The sequence below is a fragment of the Mya arenaria genome, chromosome 1 (genome assembly GCF_026914265.1).
Source record: "Mya arenaria isolate MELC-2E11 chromosome 1, ASM2691426v1".
NCBI classification, from domain to species: Eukaryota; Metazoa; Mollusca; class Bivalvia; order Myida; family Myidae; genus Mya; species Mya arenaria.
In genome coordinates this window covers 34,367,133-34,391,834 of record NC_069122.1, presented here as the reverse complement: position 1 = coordinate 34,391,834, position 24,702 = coordinate 34,367,133, and the positions used below count along the sequence as shown (strand labels likewise).

At 34.1% G+C, this 24,702-nt stretch overlaps 2 protein-coding genes across 3 annotated transcripts; both read left to right on the top strand.

Annotated features, from left to right (window-relative positions):
- The first annotated feature begins 1,771 nt into the window (after window positions 1-1,771).
- On the top strand, window positions 1,772-8,428 carry LOC128235949 (uncharacterized). 2 transcript variants are annotated; one of them, XM_052950743.1, is made up of 4 exons: window positions 1,772-1,823; window positions 4,009-4,917; window positions 6,740-6,817; window positions 7,164-8,428. In XM_052950743.1, the coding sequence occupies exons 2-4, from the start codon at window positions 4,020-4,022 to the stop codon at window positions 7,985-7,987; spliced, it is 1,800 nt and encodes a 599-aa protein (XP_052806703.1). In that variant the 5' UTR covers window positions 1,772-1,823; window positions 4,009-4,019; the 3' UTR covers window positions 7,988-8,428. The 2 variants fall into 2 exon arrangements, with proteins under 2 accessions (XP_052806703.1, XP_052806697.1); XM_052950737.1 differs by having other exon boundaries at window positions 6,737-6,817.
- Window positions 8,429-12,522: 4,094 nt separating this feature from the next.
- On the top strand, window positions 12,523-17,215 carry LOC128230102 (tripartite motif-containing protein 45-like). Its single transcript, XM_052942158.1, has 2 exons — window positions 12,523-12,546; window positions 13,435-17,215. Exon 2 carries the CDS (start codon window positions 13,446-13,448, stop codon window positions 14,412-14,414), a length of 969 nt encoding a protein of 322 aa, XP_052798118.1. The 5' UTR covers window positions 12,523-12,546; window positions 13,435-13,445; the 3' UTR covers window positions 14,415-17,215.
- Window positions 17,216-24,702: the final 7,487 nt, after the last annotated feature.

Below are 24,702 nucleotides of genomic sequence, written 5' to 3'. Positions count from 1 at the left end.
TAATAAACATTAATTCTAAATCTATACAAAACATTAATTGTAAATCTATACAATAGCGCAACAATATGACTGGCACTGCTCTACGACAGATGCCTGGATATGTCATTAATTATTGTAAGTTATATAGCTTTTTACACCAAATTCCTTCAGTTTTATGACTGATATGTGTTAAAAACTCTGAAAAAAATACCATGGGTTACCGTATTCTCGTTAGTCGGTTAAATCAATGTCGTTGAATGTTTCCATTACGTTGATAATATAATCGGATACGTTATTATTATTCCCGTTGCCATGGAGTTCAATTTGAAAAGATCGCGCGCAATAGGGAATTTAGTTCAGTTTTGAAATGTATTTTAATTGCGGTACACAAATGTTTAGCTTTTTTTATTATAAGCAAGAATATCGTGTCCTTGTCCAGTTAAATTTATAAATAGCACATGGCCAGTCTATTTCATTACTTGATAACAAACTTTCTGATAAACTACGGTTGATAATCGTTAATAACTTCTAAGAAAGTTATTCCTATAAATTTGTTAAATAAAAATATAAATGAATCAGTGTCTATGTTACTGCTTTATTGAAAGAATTTGAATGCATTTGAAACTTTGTACAAATGTTATCTGAGTGACCTATCGATTCAGATCAAGACTGGTTTCTCTCTATCAGTAGTCGAGTTGTACCCCTTTATTGACTATAAACAATAATCGAGCGTTGGCATCCATGTGTTCTTGTTAAAGGTTTGGACTGTTTACATAATGATGCCACTAATGCACTAGTGAATTTAGAGTGGGGAGGGGCGAACCCGGCGTGCTCCTCCTGTAAAATCGTTCAAGTTCTCTTTTTATTTCAATATCAGAGGGAAAAAAGCGTAAAAAAACGATCTACCGCTACAAATTGTTCAAACTTTCTGTAGGGAGTAACCCCAAATGCATTCGGTTCTGAGCGATGGGCGCATGTCAAAAGGTTGCACCCCTAAGTTACTCTAACATCAATTCTGTATCCGCCCCTGTAATGTCATGACTGCGAACTATCAATAAGATAGTCATGGTAAATTTTATTATTTAAATGAAGTTGATTTTGATAAGCAGTTTCATCGATTTCTATTATCATTTAAGATAATTGATTGTTTGGAAACATTCATCGGATAAATAGTCGAGATCACTATAGTTTATTAAAAGCGCCTGTACAACATAGTTGGTACACATATACAGAGTTTTGCAAACTTATTTCTATATTAATAATTGTCACAAAAGGATATATCTTACGCATGGGCGCATGTCAAAAGGTTGCACCCATAAGTTAATCTTGCATCAATTCTGAATCCGCACCTGTAATTATTTAAATGAAGTTGATTTTGATTAGCAGTTTCATCGATTTCTATTATCATTTAAGATAATTGATTGTTTGGGAACATTCATCGGATAAATAATCGAGATTTCTTTATTGCTTTTGCACTTTTGATGATACAATCAAGTCTGTCTTAAAAGAGGCCACGAGGGAAGAAGTTAACATATCAGTGTAGGACTGGTGCCCGCTTAATACAAATGATAGGTGGCTGTTTTGTATAATGGAATTCAAATGTATAAAATATATTTATATATCAGTTATTTGGCTTTTGGATATTACTTTATGACCAAAACATCCTTTAACCAGTCTTACAAAAGTATTATTATTTTATTGAAAAGGTTCAACTTTCAATACGAACACAGGTAATATCTCAATAGAGGTAAATATATCAGTTAAGTGTAACCTTACCAACACATTTATCTCCCTTTAAGATATGTTTTATTTACTTCCTCCTCACCCTTAAACTTTGAGAAAAGGTATAGTATGTTTTAAATAATTACGTTATTTATTTCAAGTAAAATCATGTTTCCTGTGTGTTGTTGTAGCATAACATTTCAGTGTATAAACGCAGGGAAATTATTTATGTAACTATAAAGGCTTTTCATAAGATGATTTGATCTAGTTTCGATTTTGATTTCGTTCAATGACATTGAAAACAGCTTTTATCCTGAAGTAAAACGTTAGTTTATTGAAATGATTTAATCAAATTATAAGTGCAATCTTAATCTTTATGATTTTAGTATTGAAACATATACGCACATTATTGCACTTCATTATGTTATAAATTTTCTCTCACAAACGATGGAAGTTCAAGCGAAGAAACTGATTTGTTCAATTGTGTCAAGGACAACGTTTTATAACTAGTAGAAATATAAGTGAATAACTTTGTAAATTATACCCGCGGTACTTATAACACGGTAAAGCATTCGCCTTCTTGTGATTGTTCCTTTATAGGAGTTAATTTTTATACGAAAAAAATCCATCTTCGACATAGTGAAAATGTGTTAATCTACATATGGTCAATGACTAGAATTGTAATAATGTCAATGTCTGCGATTTACTAGCTGTTTCTATTTTGCAGTCGTACACGTATCCTTTTATTTATTCATTAAAAACAGCACATATTACTAAAACCGTAAAACATACCATATACTGTATGGGGCTTTAAATCCATTCGAGTTTTTTCGCGAAATCAAGTGAGTCAGTTCGCGTGACTTTAAATGAGTGCAAGTTGTAAGTTGTCTGTCAGTAAGTCAGTCGGTCGGTCAGTCCGAAAGTCTATACGTCACACTTCAATCCCTCTCAAAAACTTGAGAACGCTAGGACCCAGGAGCTTCATACCTGTTGTGCAGCTTGATGACCAGTAAATGACACCTCTTGATTTTGATTTCAAAAGGTCAAAGGTCAAGGTCGCTGTGACCTTGATGTAAAAAATGGTTTCCGTTCAATTAATGAAGAATCTTTTTATCCTGAAACTTCATACTTTGTATGTCAGTTTGACAAGCCAAGTGAATGACCTCTATATATTTTGGGATCAGTAGATCAAAGGTCAAGGTTGCGGTAACCTTGAGGTGAAAAACGTTTTTGCTCTCAATTACTTTTAAACTCTTGCACCCAGGATCTACATACTCGATATGCTGGTTGGTCATGATCTGTTGATAAGCCCTATTGATTTCAGGATCAGTAGTTCTTAAGGTCACGGTCAAGATGACTTTAAGGTGAAACGAAAGGTTTCCCGTTGAAAAACGAAAGAACACTTGCACCAAAAATTCATACTTAATATGTCGATTGGTCATGACTAGGGAACAACCTGTATTGATTATGGTATAAATAGGTCAAAGGAAAAGGTCGCAGTGGAAAAAAAACTGTTTTCAATAACTTAACAACTCTTGCACCGAAGGACTATATACTTGGTATGCCAGCTGGCAAGAAGACGACCCTAATTCCTATTGATTTTGTGACCTTGAGGTGGAAACCCGGTTTCCGCTAAATACCTCAAATGCTTGCACCTAGAAACTTCATACTTGGTATGCCAGTTTGTTGTGAATATTTAATGACCTCTATTGGTTTTTGGATCAGAAGGTCAAAGGTTAAGGTCGCTGTGACATTGAGATAAAAAAAATGGTGTCCGCTAAATAGAAGAAACGCTTGCACCTAGGAACTTCATATTTGGTATGCAGTTGGTCATATCTAGTAGATGACCCTATTGATTTTAAGACCAGTTTGTCAATGGTAAAGGTGACTTTAAGGAAACATAAAGATTTCCGCTAAAGAACGCTTGGGCCCAGGAACTTAATATCTGGTATGTTAGTTGGTCTTGAATAGTAGATGACCTTTGTTGATTTTAGTCCGATGGTCAAGGTCACAGTGACCTTCAGGAAAAAACCAATTTGTAGGTCTCCTGTTTGTTCGTCACAGTTCTTTCCGCTTAATAACGAAAGCTTGGACCTTTATTCTTAGACGCAGGAACTTCATACTGGGTATGCAGTTGGTAATTACCAGTAGATGACCTCTATGTTTGTTCGCCTCAAGTCCAAAAGTACAAAGTTCATTGATTATTTCTCATCTACGACCACACAATGTGAGAAACAAACGCATTTTAAAAGCAATCTCTAGTTATGTTTACAATATTATCTATAATAAGACGTTTGTTATCATAAGATACCCGGGCTATGGAGGTTCCAGGGAAGAAACTGCAGGCAGGGCCGTCTGCAGAGGACACAACCTACTGCCAGCCTTGTGAACAAGATGACGAAATCCTCCCTGCTGAGGTTTACTGTACCGTCTGCAAAGAGTTCCTCTGCTCTAGTTGCGCAAGTGTCCATAGAAAACTCAAAATGTCTAGATCGCATTTCCTTCTTGACAAATCAAATATGCCTACATCTATCGGTGACCATGGAGTTGAATATGAATGCACAGAGCCTTGTGATATCCATCCGAAAGAGTCTATCAAATACTTTTGCAGCACCCATCAGACCCTCATTTGTGGACACTGTGCAGTACAAAACCATCGATCGTGTCATGCTGATGTCATATCAGATATATCCAAAGCCTTCAAAGATGGAAAAGAGTATGGGGATGTTATGAAAACAACTGCCAGGTTATTTGAAGACATAAATTTATTCGCGTCTGATGTAGAGAAAAACGTTGACGTTGTAGCAAAGTTATGTGAAAATGAAGTTGACAAGCTGAGAAGATACCGAGAGGAAGTAAACAAGTTTGTTGAAGAAAGAGAACAGGCACTGTTAAAGCTTATAGAGAAGATGAAAAACATGGACGAAGAACTACTAGGGTCTCTGAAACCGAAATATACAAACTTGAAGTCCAAGCTGGAAGAAATAAATATCACACTCGAAGCACAAGGAAATAACATGATACAATTGTTCATTGAAACCAAAAGGGTCAAGAAACTACTAGAGGGCCTGCAGAATGAGCTTGCTGACATTAAAAAGGAAAACGTAATTCACCACTATGAATTCAGAAAGGATCCAGCCACAGAGCGTCTTATTGCATCTGACACTGGCCTTGGGACATTAGAAAACATTATGACTGAAAACACAACCACATCAGGTATATATGAATACTTTGGTAATAACAAAATTGTATACACCTTTGATGAAACATTTATTTCTATATCTATATATTCATTGCAGTTGTCTAAACATATCAAATAATTGTGAAGTGATTTACTAGTATATAGAATAAAAGGCTGTTTCTTATATTTACTGTAGATATATATTAGGATTAGTATACGTTTGTTAACAAAGGCATCGGGCAAAATCAACATAACTTCACATAAACTTACGCTGGATGTTTTATAATCAAATAACATTATACAAAAGCTGTTTTCATAAATACTCATTATATTGTTCCAATCTGATGAAGACAGTAGTAAACTGAACCTAAAACAGACTGCAATAACGTTTATTACAGAATTTTCAGATAGTTGCAGATAGTAACGACAAATAACTATGAAAGAGATTTCACATTCTATTACCGTATCTTTACAAAATAAACAATAACGTTAATTACGAGATGTACAAAAGCCCTTATTTTAAAAAAACTGCAAATGCATTAACTTATCAAGTATTTGGTTATCATATGCATATAAATGACCATATCTTTAAAGGTAGCCACTGTACAAGTATGTGATTTTAAGCTCGACTATTCAAAGGATAAGGAGAGCTATACCACTCAGCCAAGCGTCGGCGCCGGCGTCACACCTTGGTTAAGATTTTGCGTGCAAGCACACATAGGTTAATATCACAGCAACTCCTTGATGTATTGCATTGGGACTTTATACAATGGTACACAACCATCCAATCTACTTAAATAACCACGTAAGATAACTCTAGTTTGCATTATATTCAAATGATGGCCCCTTTTTTATTCGACATAGAAATTCTGGTTAAGGTTTTGCATGTTACCACATTTGAGTCAATACCTCAGCGAATACATCATGTATTGCATTGAAACTTTACACACAGGCTCCCAACCAATTAACCTTTTTATTTAATCAAGAAAGATAACTTTATCTTTCATATTATATAATTTTTGCCCCCCCTTTATTATGCAACTTAGAAATTCTGGTTAAGGTCTTGCATGTTAGCACACATTAGATAATATCTCAGCAACTACTTGATGTATTGCATTGAGAATTTATACAATTTTATTCAACCACCCAACCTAATTGAATAACCAAGTTAGATAACTGTATTTTGCAAATAATGGTCCTTTATTATTAGACTTAAAAATTCTGGTTGAAATTTTGCATGTCACCACATTTATGTTAATATCTCAGCACATCATGTATTGCATTGAAATCTAATCTAATAGTGATCCATGCATGTTTCAACAAAACTTTTTAAATCTTACACTGAAAAGCGGCAGAATAGTCGAGCGCGCTGACTCTGTGATAGCTCTTGTTTAATGTTAAGTGACCCCACATTGTTTTGATATTATTTGAAAGGATCAATAAGAGGAGCAAGATTATGTAAATTTTAACTTAAACAATTATTTGAAACAAGTCTTTTTACCTTGAAATATTGCCAAAAATATTGCCAAGACGGACTTCAATTATTATTATAATAAGATACCGAGCAAAATTACATTCTGCAAAAACTTCATTTATAAGTTATCAACTACCAATACTCATTCAAACTGTACCAAATGTGCATGTGGTCAATAGGCATAAAATATAACTTAAGTACTAATGACTTTGCGAAAGTTTATTTGTAAATCGGATATCTAAACAAGTTTGTTAATTCGTCAGTACATTTTTGCTGATTCTTTAAACAATATTTATCAAAAACAAGAAGTTTATATTCCTACAAACTGCTAACAACGCCCTTATACCAAGAAGTTATGACAGCTATGTTTTAAATCACAGCAGAGAGCGACCATGGCACAACAGGACTCACAGTTCAGAGAGATGGGCAAATGAAAACCATTGTAGCTGCCGAACACACAGGTATTAACAGTCATAAACCATCTGAGTAATTGAACATTTTCTTTAATGACCTACATATTCATACTACTGCTATGAATAATTTGTCTTATGATATATGCTTAATTCAAATTGCTGTAAAACTAAGCGCGGTGATTTTGTTCAATGAGCATGAATTAAAACAAAACACGGTTGAAATATTTTCAAAAATGAACGTAATATGGAAAACGTATGACATGGTGTTTTTTGTGTTTAAAAAAATCATAATGCTATATGCTAACGTTCAAATTTATACTTTAAATTTGAATATGTTACCCTATAAGTTATTGTAGTACAGATAGTTGATATACACTATAAAAAATCATTACAGTGACTCAGACTACTGACAAGCCTGTATTACGGTTAACACCAGCTATGGACATTCCAATGAAGTCTCCAACTGACAAGATGGAATGCAGCCTGTCTGGCATGCTCCAGCTTGCCGGGTCCAGACTGCTGATGACTGACTTTTACAACAACAAAGTCAAGGTGGTGGATATGCAGACCAACAGCCTGGTCTCCCAGATCAGTGTACCGGGTCAGCCATGGGAAACATGTCATCTTCCCGGTGACAGGGTGGCTGTTACTTTGTCCTTTAAAGGTATTCAGTTCCTGAAGACTCGAGGTAAACTCGCTCTTGGTGACCATATTAATGTGCATGGTGACCTCCGAGGTATTGCTTACCATGAAGATAGGTTGATAGTATCCCACTGCAATGGCGTGTTAGAGGTACTGAATCTGAAAGGGCATTCTATAAGACGGATATTTGCGGATGGAAATGGACCTTTCTTCAAATTTCCTCTCTACTTAACAGTGGTGTGTGAAGGTTCGACTGCTTTCATCTACGTATCAGACATTAGCAGGAACACGATCACAAAGCTCAATATGAATCTAAACATCGTCAAGAGGTTGCAGGACCCTGCATTGAAAGAACCAAGAGGTATCACTGCACTCGAGGACCAACTGTTAATCTCTGGTTGTGAAAGTAGCACCATTATGATACTTGATTTGTCCACTTATCAGATGACACAACTGATGGGGGAGAAGGAGGGGATACGAAAACCACTGTTCGCCTACTACTCACAGCAACAAAGCATACTTCTTGTCGCGGAAACCAATAACAATTCATTAAAGGTGTACAGTACAATTGAATAATGTTATTTGTATTGAACACCGGATCGTTTTAGTTTTTAGTAAAGAACACTTACTCATTATGATTTGATGATTTTGCTTTATTTGCATTCAAAGGATTTATATTCTAACAGAAATGTATGCTACTTTATGTGCATATAAGTTAATTTCTTTACGCTGCAATTAATTACCTGAAAAATGATTATCAGTATATGTTTATTTCTTAATTGTATTGGAAGCAATTGTGATGATTTGTTTTTAATCAACCAAAGATGAACCATCCACATTCAATGTATGATATTGTACCATGTTTTCGCTGTCCGTTTTTGTATTTTCCTTTGTCATTAGCATCTCCTTTAATATTAGTCTTAACTTTAAATATCTAAAATCTGTAGAAACAACACTGATACTAACATAATAATTTTCATTTCTTTCAGAGTTTTAATATACATTAAAATAAAAAGGTAAAAAAAAACGGGCTACAGTGTCTAATATTGTGTTCCATTTAAAAATATTTCCTATTGACCTGTCTTTATATAAAAAGAACATTGAACTTCAATAGTTTGGTACGACATTGCTTGTTCTAAATTTTTTGTCTGTTTCATTAGGTAATCTGCGTCTTGACATAAATTAAAATATTTAAATACTGGCTACATGACCACGCACACATATGTTGCAAAATATAGATTATATAATTACAGTTTTTAAAATGATATAATATCAGTTTACGATTAGTATCGAATTAGATTAACGTTGACGATCGGTAGTCGCCTTGACCCATTTTGTATGATAGTTTTGTTATGGCTTGACCGAGTTGAATATGTTGCCCATTTGTTTGACTACGTCTCTGTATTACAGAGTTGACTGTTTTCATGTCATGACCATTTGCCATACTCTTGACTAAATGAAAGTTCAGTCGTAATTGAAAAAAACAAATGTTTGTGTGGTGATTTTCAACCAATTACAAACATTTAACTTAATCAGTACTTTTATCTTCTGAAACGCATATGTTCGCTGGGGGGAAATATGTTCAGCGTACATTACAGTTAATCTGAAATGCTTATAAACATGAAGTAATTATAGAGAAGCGGCTTAAAAAGTATGTTAATTGTTTATGGATTTTAAAACAGGACGAAATATAAGGTATGTTATGTCATGAAACCAAAGGCGAATGTTTAAAAATAACGTTTAATACACGTAAAATAGGCTCACCTGCGGTGAATGTGCGTGCCGATTAATATCTTTTGTCCAATCCCCATCAAATTTGGTCAGAATCGGAATAATATCTTGGACAAGTTCGATTACCAGCCATTTGGCTTAGTCATCCGACAGGTATATACCTCCTTTTATAGAAATCGTCCAAAATCGGCCTTTCTAATAACTTAAAAACCATTGTCAAATCATTTAAATATTTAAGATCGTGTTTGGGAATAACATATTGGACGATGGTGATAAACAACCATATTGCTTAGATAATTCAAGAGGTATCGTCTTTTAATTAAAGAAAAGACCTAATTTTGTCTGATCAATTACTTTAGAATCCTCTCTCCAGTCGTAACCACATTTGGTCAGAATGTGTAATGGCATTATAGCTCGTACACAATTTGAAAACCAGCCATACTGCTTTTGTCACTCGAGATATATCACCATAAAATTATAGAAATATATTGATAGAATTAAAAAAAATCTCGTGATTAAAGCCACATGTATCAAGGCCACACAAACACAAAACAAGAGTCACAAAACTACAAGACAACAGTTCGTTAAACGCCTCCATTACACGTTTCTGTTTCAAAAATCATATTTTCGACAGTATGCGTATTGGTCTTTGAAATTGGACAATTTTCTTGTTTTCCGAAAAACACCAATACTTCAAGACTGTGGTACCTACAGTCTTCCATAGTGTTGCGAGCCAGATATCCTTTCGATAATTAATAAACGTTTGAGATGTCCTTTATTAAGCAAACCTCTTCTTCTGAATGAAGTTTTTTATATGACTTCTGATGAAACACAAGGCATACTAATACATACATTCCCGGACTTGCAATACGTGCGTACCATCCAAATGTGGAAATTATTATAGCAGTATTGAAGACAAAAAGTAAAATGGGACGATTGATTTGTGAAAGCCCTTCATTCATGTGGTCTTTTAATGCAGATACGTTTATTATATACGTATATGTGCCAAGTTATATTTTTCATCATCCAAAGGTTCTTCCCAATTTGTGATTTTTCTTATTTGTCTTTGAGAAAAGATTAACATAAATGAAAATAATTATAATTTGTCCGAGGTATAATCCAGAATTTTTTTGAAGAGCGCGCTATGATATATTTTGTGAAGGATTTGGGAAAACACCAAAACAGACTACGAAAATGATGGCCGAGGCGAAAATGGATCAACTTGTGTGCCGTTCATTAGAATCCAACCAATATCAACATTTTAGAAAAAAAGCGATATTCAAAAGCAGACGATAAGGTAAGAGGGCGTAATAAGACGAGAGGCACGACGTTGATGTCGAAGGTGAAAAACGTCAACAAGAGGGATCACCGTTTAAAAATCCATGATGTTGACAGCGACGTTGAGACTGAATACAGAAGTGTGATAAGGTTTTAAACCGTCGTTATAAGCATATATTTACACCTCAACTGCCATTCATTAAATGAACTGCCTTTCGGCAATTGCGTTCATCAATCGATGAACGCAACATCTTCGGATATATTCGGATCGCAATTCATCGCATAACAATATACATGAAAACTATTGATCTTGTTATTGTTTGTATAGTGTCAGAAGGTCCCGTAAAATATAAATCAACATTTTAGAAAGTGTTAATTTATTATATTTTAATTAAATTGGTACCAAAAGTGTTTTAATTTTACGTTTTAAAGTGATTTCAAGTGGTTGATCTTTTCCCGCGTTATTGTGACGTCATTTGAAAAAATTGTTTCCGGTTATAGTCGGGTCGTTCTATTTACAGAATGGGTAAAAACGGATTACTGAAATATTTTCTGAAATGAAATGAAGTATTTCTTTAACAATTCTTGAATTAAATAATGAACTATTAGTGTAAATTTAATTAATGAATTGCGGGGTTGATGTCATTATCGGGGATATGAACGCAATTGGGTTGGTCAAAGTACGCGTGGAGTCCTTCGGACTCCACACACATTGACCAACCCAATTGCGTTCATATCCCGATAATGACATCAACCCCGCAATTCATTCCTTAAGTGAACAATTGTGCAAGATCGATCCCTCGATAGACATCCGAGAAAAAATGTGTATGTGATTCAAAAACATTATTATTATTATTATTATTATTATTATTATTATTATCTGTAGTAGTAGTAGTAGTAGTAGTAGTAGTAGTAGTAGTAGTAGTAGTAGTAGTAGTAGTAGTTGTAGTAGTAGTAGTAGTAGTAGTAGTAGTAGTAGTAGTAGTAGTAGTAGTAGTAGTAGTAGTATCATTATTATTATTATTATTATTATTATTATTATTATTATTATTATTATTATTATTATTACAACGCCCCCAACACACACTGCTGCATCGACACGGCTTGATAAACACTTAAAACGGTTACGTACTCACCAGATATCGCGCTAGTGAATTTTGCGGTTTTCCAAGAAAGCGATTAGCAGGTTAGTTCAAATCCTTTTCATTCCCTCTATGAACTGCAAGTTAATGGGCATCATGCGATAACCACGTTTAGAGTGGTATTCGGACATTTATACACAGTGGATTAAGCGCCATAAAAGGTATGTCAGTGTTGATGATAATTTTTTAGCGCAACGTCATTGATGACATTGGACTGTGCAAGTCCGGTTCAACCAAATGTGTATAATGAAATGCAATTTAGCGAAAATGTAAGAAATGGCTCTCAAAAATCAGGAATTATATTTTCAGATATATACTTCTTGATAAGCCACTGTATGCGTTTTAAGACTTGTATTTAGTTTTATGTATTTTGACGTCGATGCTATATGCGGTCATTCCTCCGCATTTATGTCACCTGTCACGAGGATATTGCTCGCAACCAACGCATATAGCTCACACGTAAGCTTTATGCCAAATAAGATTGATGCAGTCTTACAGAGCCAAAGTTCTCAGTGGCGTTATTAATGTCTAAATTCTTCATTGTTTACTGTATCAATAGTTTGTTTGTTTTTATGACTAATAACATCTCACTGTGGCCTTTGAAGAAAACTATATAAACACTCCCTGAAATTGCAATTCACGCATTTAGCAAGCATTCACGTGGTTGCTTGTTTCTGAGGGTTACAATCATAAAACTAAAGAAAGATATTTCTTTAAAACCAAACATGGAATATGTCCGAGTGATGAGAATAAATTCTTTGTTTCCAAATATTTATTAGCATATTTCACTATTTACATAAACATCAATCAAAGAGGCTTATAATATTGTGTATTTTGTATTGAAAAGTGTTCGAAATTATCTTAACACGGGTACAATCCGAATTGGTAAATATATCAGTCAAGTGTAACCTTACCGACACTGATATTGTTTATCTCCCTTAGTGATATTTATTATTTACTTCCTCCTCACATCTTGGAGTAAAGGTAAGAATTTATGTTTAAAATAACGTCATTTTTATATTCCTCGCATTATTTTTAAAATATAATAATGTCTTCTGACGGTTGTTGTAGCATGTACATCTCAGTTTTTAAAAGCAAGGGATATTATTTATATAATTAAATATTCTTTTATAAAAATGATTTCAGCTAGTTTCGATTTTGAATCAATTACATAACATTTGAAATTCGCATATTTCCAAAGCAAAATTGTTAGTTTATTTCGCTGATTAAATTAACACTTTTGTGTAATCATAAACTATAAGATTATAATCTTGGAGACTATAGCTTTTTATTTTGTTATAAGAACTGCACTTGTGTTATTAAAACAATCACGAGAGTACTGGACGAATTGACTGGTTTTTTCCCATGTTGTCATGGACATAATTCAATAACTTGCATGATAATAACTACGTAATGTTGTATATTATCCCCTCGAAACTTATAACACTGTTTAGCCCCCGCCTTCTTGTTAATGTTCTTATATAGGAGACATTGTACATGTATATACGAACACAAAACAAACCCTCTTTGTCCATCTACATTTGAATATAATTCCAATGCTTTCAATGTTGGCGAATATACTGCGTTATGCTAGTTTTTACTGTGCTTCTGTCGCGTAATCCTAACGTATCCTGATACATCATTATGCCGTTCATAAAACCATACTGATTAGGGTTTTAAATCCATCGTTTTTGGCGATTAGTTTATTTTCGTGTGATTTTAAAAGAGCGAAAGTTGTAATATGTTATCAATAACATTCGCACTCAATTTACGCCAATAATACAATGATACATCCATTTAACTGTTAAATGTGATACTATGCAGAAAAAATATGTACACTATATTCTAAAACTTTACTTTTGATCTCGTTAGATACAAGGGCTATGGAGGTACCAGGGAAGAAACTGCAAGCAGGGCCGAATGCAGAGGATACAACCTACTGCCAGCCATGTGAACAAGATGACGAAAACCTTCCGGCTGAGGCCTACTGTACCGTATGCAAGGAGTTCTTCTGTTCTAAATGTGCAAGTCTTCATAGAAAACAGAAAATGTCTAGATCTCATACCCTTCTTGACAAGTCTAATATGCTAACAGTTATCAGTGGTCCAGAAAATAAACACGAATACACAGAGCCTTGTGGGGTCCATCCCGAAGAGTTTATCAAATACTTTTGCAACACCCACCAAACCCTGATTTGTGGACACTGTGCAGTGCAGAACCATAGATCGTGTCATGCTGATGTCATATCAGATGTCTCGAAGGCCTTCAAAAATGGAAAAGAGTATGGGGATGCCATAAAAACAATTGCCGGCTTATTTGAAGATATTGATTCATGCGCGTCTAGTGTGGAGATAAACGTTGACGTTGTAGTGAAGCTTGGTGTAAATGAGGTTTACAAGCTGAGAAGATACCGAGAAGAAGTTAACAAGTATTTTGAAGAAAGAGAACAGGCACTGTTAAAGCTCATCGAGAAGACGAAAAACATGGACGAAGAACTACTGGGGTCTCTGAAACCGAAATATGAAAATCTTAAGTCCAAGGTAGAAGAAATAAATACCACACTTGAAGCACGAGGAAACAACATGATACAGTTGTTCATTGAGACCAACAGAGCAAAGGAGCTATTAGAGGGTCTGCAGATTGAACTTGCTCACATTAACAAAGAAAATGTAATTCACCATTACGAATTCAGAAAGGATCCAACTACAGAGCGTCTTATTGTATCTGACACAGGACTTGGGACTTTAGAACACATTGTGACTGAACCGCACAAGATAGCATCTGCATCAGGTATATCGGAATATTTAATAACTTTTGTAATCACCTTTGATGAAACCGAATATAACAATTAGTTTATTAAGACCTGTCCAATGGTATAAATAAAACAATTATGTAAAGTATATTGTCATACATGTATTTCTAGATATATATATATATATATATATATATATACATATATTACATTCATTGCACGTCTCTTAACAAACACGTACCACATAATTGTGAAGTTATTTATAGAATAAAAGGCATGGCCTTGTACTATTCACTTTAGCTTTGTAATAGTATTATTATAAGTTTAATAACAAAGGAAGTGAGCAAAATCAACATAACTTCACATTAACGTACGATGCACGTTTTATAATTATATAACGATATACAAAAGTATTTCATAACATTCATAATCTCGTTCCTATCTGATGAGGACAGTTGTTTTCTTAACCTATAAACAGATTGCAAAAACGTTTAATACAGGATTTTCTGAGTTGAAGATTATACCGATAAATACATTTGAAATAGTTTTCACATTCTATGACCCAATCACAGATACAATAAAGTTCATTACGAGATGTACAAAAGCCCTAATTTTTAGAAACTACAAGTGCTTACTTGTCACGTATTGAGGTTATCATAGGTATATATGCATAACCATATATTTTAAGGTAGCCACTGTACAGTTATGTGACCAGTGACCCATATTATCATTTTGGTATTAATTGAAAAGACTTAATTAGAGGAGAAAGAATATGTAATTTATTTAACTAAAACAATTATTATAAAGAAGTTTATTTACCTTGAAAGATTGCCAAATAGGTCATTCCAAGCCGGATTTCAAATAAGATAATGAACACAATTCCAATCTGCAAAACATTCATCATTTATTTTCGGTGATTTGTTTTAACAATAAGTAATCAACTAACAATGCCCATTCAAACGCTACCAAATCTGCATGGGGTCAGCAGGTTCAAAAATATATCCTTAGTATTAATTTCTAGGTGAAAGCTTATGTTTTGTGTGTTCACCCTTTTAGTTATGTCATATTTGTTTTAACATCTAAAATAGAAATAAAAAGACAAGGATGTAATATAATAATTCAAATTATAGATGATGTTTTGTTTTAGATGATATCATTATTGATATAACTGAAATTTAATACACTTGTATGTAGAAAATTCCCTATATTTATGAAATGTTTTGTGAGGTATGTTCCTGTGGTGTGCCCCGAACCACGCATGCCATAAATGTACGGGGGATAATAAAAGGTAGCACACACAAAAAAAAATGTATGATGCTACAATACTTGAAATATGTTTTATAAAGGCCACCGATGTCGTGAATTTAAAGAGTATGAGAGTCCATTTGGGAAACTTAAAAATCTAAACTAATTTTGTACATAAACATAAAACTGTTTACATACATAACTGTACTATTATTTTGAATGAAAGGTCACTGTGACCTTCCCAAATAAAACAACACTGATTTTGAGTGATTATATTCAATTTAATACCAGTCATTTGCAAAATTAAAACAAAACAGCAACAATGGGTATACAATTATGCTAATTTTGTTGTTGTTGTTGTTGTTGTCGTCGTCGTCGTCATCGTCGTCGTTGTTGATGATGATGATGATGATGATGATGATGATCCCACGCAATAATTGTATCGTTTAAAATGGGTTTGTTTCCTAAATAAGTTTTGGATAATTTATGTACCTTTCAACTGAGCAAAACATAGATGATAATTGTTTGTTTCAGTGTAAGATCATGATATATTTCACCGAGTGAGCACCAAAATTTGTATTTTACGAGTTGTGTAGCCACGAGTGAAATATTTACTTTTGTTGTTCACAAGATCATATATATTGCTATCTTTCACAGAAACAAAGATTTATTTCTTTTTATTATATGCGTTAAATTTGAATTATTTATACCTTTTTAGAAAAAAACGCTCCAATTCGTATATGCACGTAATGCCATTTCGGATATGTCGTTGTTGAAATTGTGCGCTGTTTTATTGGAACCAAGAGCGGGTGCAACTTTCAAATCAATGAAAAATACCAGTGGTATTTTCACTGTTTGAAACAGTGATATATCATTTTGTTCACTGCTTTATCTCTATAAACCACATGAAAGCAATACACAGCGCCTTAATGCGGCTATATCAATTCGACTTGACAACAATTTAATTTTTTCTCAATGCATAGATTGTTTGCCAATGGTACTTTACAGTTTCCTAAATGGCGGTCCCAGGATATGAAACAAACTCATATAGCGTGAATATCATCATTTTAGTGTGGATATAATAGTTATACAAATGCATTGCTTTTCGCATGTTATGTTACATATGAATGAACAATAAATGCATGTATGAATCTAACAACATAATGACTAGAGCCTGTTTTACTGTCTTATTTTCTCACAATTTTCTTTTGACGGAGATAAAAGCTGGAAAATGAACTACAAGTGAATGTGTATACTCGTCCAGTGAAATGGCGAAATAAACTACACCTGTAATTTCCATTCTTACACATAAATAGACAATGGACCTATTGGTGGTTGGTTGATCATGGTGTACCATGTCTGTGCTGCCGTAAAACAGCACTTCATTCAGTAGCTTCAAGAAAATACCATGATCTGAAATGACTGTTTAAAATGCACAGAATAACATTCGTGTCAAACTGAAAGACGATGGCTACAAAAGGTGCCAAATACTTCTATTCGACGGATGACAACGTTTCCTTGAAAATGTGAAACTTTAACATCAAAACATCCCAAATAAATGTTATCCGAAACAGTTTCCTTTTGTGATGACCTCATCGTGTGATGTAATTATGGCAGTATACACATGCTTGACCACGCGGCAGCATTGAGATTTCGTTCTCCTGAGGCACTTGGATGTTATCTTGGGCAAGTCCTGAAAAGAGTACACTACTTTGAATGGTTTGTGATTCTAATATAGACCTATTCTCGAAAATGACGTTACGTTAGCATTCGCTTTGGCGCGCTTTCTGAAAAGCAACAATTGACTGTGATCATTCTTTATCCCTTTTAGGCATATATTAAAGAAGAACAATTGTTTATTTCAGTGAAAGATCGCAATATGCCATTCATGAAATTTTTCTTTTGGTGCTCACATGTTTAAAATATATTGCAATTTTACGCTGAAACAAACAGTAATCTCCTGTGTATTAATTACTGTTTAAGCGTTAATGATCTACTTTTAAACCATGAAATATATGGCAACATGAGGTCCATGCACTTAAACAAATGGCTACCGGATAATAAGGCGTAACGAAAAGAAATACTTGTATACGGTTTCCAGACCTGCTTCTTTTACTCTATCCTATTATTTCTATTGCCGGCAGTCATATTTTCTTTTGATACCTAACATTGTGTTGCTTTTGTTATAACTTTCCGTAGTTATTGCACGCGAATGGACTGGACAAAATGGAGACGGTTTTAGAGTGTCAACATGATATTAAGACACGAAGCCACTAAAAAAAGAAGAAAAAAGAAATGCAACCCGTATAACCTACCGTATAGGTTTGGGCTGTGAAATCAGAAACAAAACAAACACTTTCAGGGGTCGTTGCAACTCAACAAAACTAATAACACGTCTCTAAATTTATAAGATGTATTGTAATACTTTATGTAGTATTGTGGCGACAATGACAATTTACGAGTAATTAATAATATAATAAACGTTATGAAAAGGGGCAATTGTTTATGTCGTTACCGCACATGAACATCTAGTATCATCAGATCTACCTTTTTACATGATATGTTAAAAGAACTAATGTGCCGGGGTTACAAAATCGGAAGCATGGTGGTATGCTGTTAAAAATAGTACATTCAAAGACAACTTTTTTAAAATACGTTCATAAGATTGCAGCGTTAAGGAAAATTTAATGGTCAGCCAAATCTTAAATAAATAAAGGTGAGGAGCCGAGCAGAAAAGATAATAATTGATAATAATTACGCAGAAAAAAATGAAATGCGTTTACATAAAGTCCATGCCTTACTTTACTTTACACAAATAGTCAAAACATCCTCTGTCAAATCGGGTTTCAGTAAGCTTTGTACTAGCAATAAAATTACGAGATGAAACTAGTGCATATAGGTTGATTAGCTGCTGTACATGTATTACATAATGAAACCAGCTAATTGTTTTAAAAATTATCGGGTGCAGCCATTCAAAATATTTTTGGATTCGATTTTTATTGCCTGTGAACAGAATTGTTTGGATTATTTGCTTAATCATGATGTCATCACTGTCATGCCTGCAGACTTTCAATAATATAATTTAAATACATTTCCGGTTTGGAAATGAAATAACATTCAAGTGTTTTTACAACTCATTCCGCTGAACATAAGCCGATGACAACAACGACGACGATGATGCTGATGCTGATGATGCTTGTAATGATGATTTATGATGATGACGATGATCATTATTAATAATATCTGTCATGTGTAACCGTTCCGGATTGAATTTCCGACGCGAGGGCACCTGCATTGCCAGGTTACGACGCTTGCCGAGTTACCGGCTACGAAGCGTGCCCAAGGGTCTGATTTTTGTATTCGGGACGGACACACATGATATATATTTTTTCTAGTATAACTTAAATCACAATTTTTGTGAAGAAAATACATAAAAAAATATTTGTGTACATTTCACTGAAAAGCGCGTGCCATGATGTTTACTGACGTCAAGACACACAGTAATTTGTATTCACTGCATACGTCAATAAGTTCTTTGGATATCACGTCTTATAAGGATTACTTTGTTTTGAATTTAAGGTATATTTTAGTAAAGTTAATGGTAATTGAACTCAGAAAACATCAGTTGAAATCGCATCATTATAATTACATAAAGAGTATAATAAACTAAATTGAAAGTATTACGTCACAGCGCGTGACACATATGGCATGGGGGTGCCAGATGGATTATTCAGCACGACTGAATTAACCGGAAATGCCTATCCGGTGTGCTAGAAAAGTCAAAGTAGTCATGAGCATACTGTTGGTGGCAAACATAATACCAATAAATAACATGACGACGACAATGATGATAATGATATGATGTAGATCATTTTAAGAATGCCGCTGTTGCTTTTCCTGGTCCTGTTGAGTAGAGAAACGACACGTTTAGAAATGCAACTGACGTTTGCATCGTGGATGAGATGAAGTAAATGATAGAAACGACGATGTTTACGACATTGATTTTTATGTTATCGATAAGTGGGAGGATGACCACACTGCGCAATCGCATACGCAGTGACCACCCTTGGCAAGTATCGTTCATTGAAGGTGGAAACAGAAATAACCATATTTACGCTGCATGGAGTATGGACAATGGTGACTTATATGGCAGTTATAGCGACAACTGCGACAACGATGAATAAGCAGTTGTATTGTATTTACTAGCGGATTAAGCCCCACCTCAGTCACTAAAAAGCCAAGTTTACTTTATATGTTATTATCGGAGATGAAAATGAATACATTGCACAATTACAGACTGAGATAGGCAACATATCCTGGTGTGGTGGGCATCTAACCCCATATCAACACTTTAATCATAAGTAGTTCGGTTCTAGGGAAGGGCGCATGTTCAAAGTTGCATCCCAAAGGTGCGACCGCTCTTACGCCAAAACTCCTAGATAGAACCCTGCGATTTATGTATACACCTTAACTTTTTTCTCCTTCGGAGTTCCGCCGTCGTTCTGGTCAACAGAGTCCATGCACGTGCTATTTGTTCCCACCGACTCCTGAAAGTACATAGGTAACATACTAGTAAGAATTAATATTATTTGTGCATTGCGGTTAAAGAAAGTATCGCTTTTCGTATTACATTTTAACAATCTTGATATACGGTAGTTTAAGCCTCGCTTTTTCATAAGTCATCATGAACATTATCAAGGTATGAAGTATTGTAAACTAAAATAATACTTTAAAATAAAGTGTTCAAGATTTATTGTTAAAGATGTATCCTACTTAACATGTCAGCAACAACATTAGGCCACTGTCTAACGTACAAAACTCCAAAACTACTTTCACTTTCACCTTCCTGGCACGCTGACAGGATTACATGTAAGTCGAAATGTTGTAATGCATGTATTTCAATGCTGGGTAAATTATTAAATCATGCTGCATTTACAAAATATGACAACATATTTAAGAAATAAATCTGTGTTAACTTCACGTTGGATTATTGAAAGGCATCAGAAAATCTCACCCCTTTTGTCGTTTAGTAGGTTAAAACAATATTATATGGTGATGTCATAAGTACATGTGAAAACAGGAAAATGCAGCGCCACTCGTTTTTCGTTTTGGACTTTGTAAAACAAAAATCTAAAAACGGTATTAATGAATCAATTTCTTATCTTGATTTCCGTGAGTAAAATTGAATTCATGGAAAAGAAAAGGACCATCAATTTTGGGTTTTTTTATTCAGTCATAAGAAAAACAAAAAATGATTGAATGTTCCTTTTTCGTTTGTTCTTCTTTTCTCGGCTTTGTCGTCAATGACCAAACACAATGCAAAAAAAAAACATCTTAAGTAAAAACTGTTACAACGGGGTTACCGCTTGGTGAATCGAATACTTACTGCAAACAGATTACGATATAGGTGTTTCCCTTACATAATCAATTATCAAATTGATATAGTATTTGCGTTAATTTAGTCTTGAAAGTCTTTCCAATACAACATTTTATAAAGTAAGATTGCCATAGACTTTCTATATCTATAAGGAGATAAAATTAAAACAGGCGTCGTTGTACCACGAACATGTTATGGAAAAGTTTGAAAGTGTTTTAGCAAGCAGAGGAATGATATCGAACTTTGTCGTGACGACTAGCAAGCACTGGCAACTTTCCGGCGTACAAGGCCAGCAAGGATGGGCGGGCCTCTCGGCAGATCGTAAAGCGAAGTTAATTGAAATTCTAAACGAGTCTAGAATGCATATATATATATATGATCATATATGTACAAAAGGCTATTTATGGTAATCATGGCTAGTATTAGTCTAAACTGGTGAATTCTTTGTGTTTTTTTCGTTTATAGGTTTATTCTATAACACCTAAAACGTTGGGGAATCTACAACTTGACATTTTTATAGCATTGGTTCTGCCGATTTCTCCCGGGAGTTTCTTTACATAACTAAAATGTCCTAAACATAAACCCATCGTCATCAAATTATAATGATTATAATGCGTATCACCGTATAGTTTTGTCGCTGTTTACGCTGAGACTGCTGATGATATAAACCATTGGTTGTTCCTCTGAAATATCAGTCACAGTATACACTGACCTACGTTATAGCTTAAGCACAAAAAGTAAATATCACGACGGGGCGTACCGGTTAATTTCTTAAGAGCTTCTCGCACCGCCATGGACTCAGCGACAGGAATGCCTTAATCATGGGCGCCTTGTCGCTAGGGCTTCGATGTCCACGGTGGCTATTTTGAGTGAATTCGTTGAGTCAGTACAAAAATGACATCATTAACAAATGATCAAGTCTATTACTTAATGACTACATGTATTTGAATTTTATTCAATTGGCTTTTGTTTACTTTTCCAGGTGACCAACTTATATATCCCAAACATGAGTCTGATGCTCATTTAGGAAAATAGTTTAGGTTTTTAAAGCATTCCAAAAGTATGTTCAATCATATACATAGGTAGAATGGTATTTAGAGTTTAAAAATCTGCATAACAAGATAAGTAAATACAAAATTATGTTAACATCATATCATCCATTTTTTGATACACAGACAACAAATTTATGTTTAAAATAAATAAGGCATGTGAACAACACATCATCCAATGACATATTTCACATAATGATTGCCCAAACATAAACATAGCTCGACGGGGTTTTAACTTTTGTTGTAAAATTGTTTTCAAATTTTTTCTTTAGAGTCCATTGAACTCTTTACAGATAATAAATAGATTTTGGTTTCCATCGTATCTTTCATTTACATATATAAAATTATATCGAACAGACTTATCAGAGACTGTATCAAGTTCCTATATATTCTAATGACAACTTTACATGTGAAATAATACTGCTGTACGACCCGCATCAACATATATTGGGAGAAAATTCCACATGTGTACTAAACATTTAACGAAATTATAAAAAGTAACGTTACTTATAAGAAAAATAAAACTGGTTAATGTAGCCACTGTGTATTCGCTAAAGCGACAAAATCCGCTGTAAGAATACAAACAATTTGTTTTTAATTAAGAACCATTCAGCTTCAAAACCTATAAATATGGAAAGTAGCCATTGGTCTGAGAAGTTATAACCATGCTTCGATTCATTGTCATGTGTTCATTGTGGCGAGGACGCGGGGATTGGTAAATTTACTTTTGTAGGGTCGAGAGGATGCAGTTTAGTGGATTATGTTTTAGTTTCGGAATCCATGTTTGATTGCATTACTTCATTTACAGTTCATGATCCAAATTCCTTATCTGATCATTGTTAATTGAGTATGCATTTGAAAATACCATAATGCTAACAACTCAAATAAAACAAAGCCTGGAAATAATCCTTGGTTTACTGAAGAGTGATGTCAAAAAGAAGCATATTTTTAACATTTTTAAACAAATATCGCAATTGTCCTTTAAATTAAAATAGACTGCTTCTTGTTAAAGCTCGGTCGGAATACAAATGTACTATACAATCCTGTAAGAAAACATACCTCGCCAACATAACAAGCACTTTAGAGCAATATAGACATAATAACGCTAAACTTTACTGGAAAATGTTGAAACAGTCAGCGCAAGTACCATAGACATACCATTGTCGTCTTTTGAATTGTATTTTAAAGCAGTTAACAATCCTGGCGATCCATTTTTCCAGGCTGATGAGGATATCATGTATTTTAATGAACGATTCGTACGGGACGAATTTTAAGTTATGTTTTTGGAATTAGGTGCTGAAATTAGTATAGGAGAGAAAAATCAAGATATTAAACAAATAAAACTCAGTAAAGGTGCTGGTCCAGATAATTATATAAATGAATATTTTATACATGGAAACACCGTGTTAAACCCTTTTTTACACTCACTATTTAATGTTATTTTCAAAACTGGACATTTTCCAGAAACATGGTCTGACGGTTATATAATGGTACTACATAAGAAAGGAACTATTCATAACCCGGAAAACTACAGAGGTATTACTTTATTATGTGTTTTGGGGAAACTTTTTACCCGCATTCTTAATAACAGATTGACATCATGGGCTGAAAATTACAATGTTTACATCGTCGCTCATGCCGGTTTTCGCAGTGGAATGGGCACTACTGATAATATATTCGCTCTACATGGTATAATTACACATATGATCAATCAGGGTAAAAAATTGTATTGTAGTTTCATAGATTTTAGCAAAGCTTTTATTATGTTGAACGCAATATTCTTTGGTCTAAACTGATAAAACTTGGCATTCGCGGTAAAATGATGACAATTCTTAAAAGTATGTACTCAAGTATCAAATCTCGTGTTAGGTTCAACAACAAGTTAAGCGAAGAGTTTTCTTGCTTTTTATGCGTTCGTCAAGGTGAACCGTTTTCTCCTTTCTTATTTTCAATGTTTCTCAATGATATTGAAGAGCATCTAGTACTGAATGGTTTTAATGGTATCGAGATTGACAAGACACAAATGTTTATTTTATTATACGCTGACGACATTGTTGTTTTTTCTGATTCGCCCGAAGGCTTGCAAAACGGTTTAGATAATTTATATTAGTATTGTCGTAAATGGAAACTCAAAATAAATGTCCAGAAAACCAATATAATTGTTTTCAGAAAGAGTGGCATTTTGCCAAGGAATCTACAGTTTTCATTCAATGGGGAAATTCTTGAAATAGTCAGGACTCTTTCTTATTTAGGTGTTGTCTTTTCCTCGGGTGGTTCTTTTAGTAAAACAGAAGAAACTCTAGCTGGCAAAGCACAAAAAGCTATTTTTAAACTTAATAAATATTTATACAATTTTCCTAACGTGCGCGTGAAACACTCGACCTTTTTGACAAGCTGATTGTACCTATTTTGAATTACTCTAGCGAGGTTTGGGGTTTTCATAAGGCAAATACTATCGAACGTATCCGTACGTAGTATTGCAAACGCATTCTTCAGGTAAAACGCTGTTCACATAATGATTTTGTTTACGGTGTACTCGGTCGATTTAGCATACAATATATATATTAGAATTGTAAAGTACTGGCTAAAGATTCTAACTAGTGACGACCTGAAGTATTGTAAGATTGTCTACGAAGTTTTAAAAACTGATGCTGATTTGCTTCCGAATAAGGTGCCTTGGGTACCATTACTTCAACATTTATTTTCATCATTAGGAT

Coding starts and splice junctions, on each gene's coding strand:
- LOC128235949 (XM_052950737.1), top strand. CDS start 4,020: ATGGAGGTTCCAGGGAAGAAACTGCAGGCAGGGCCGTCTGCAGAGGAC. Junction 4,918..6,736: donor TGAAAACACAACCACATCAG/GTATATATGAAT, acceptor TTTAAATCACAG/CAGAGAGCGACCATGGCACA. Junction 6,818..7,163: donor TGTAGCTGCCGAACACACAG/GTATTAACAGTC, acceptor AAATCATTACAG/TGACTCAGACTACTGACAAG.
- LOC128230102 (XM_052942158.1), top strand. CDS start 13,446: ATGGAGGTACCAGGGAAGAAACTGCAAGCAGGGCCGAATGCAGAGGAT.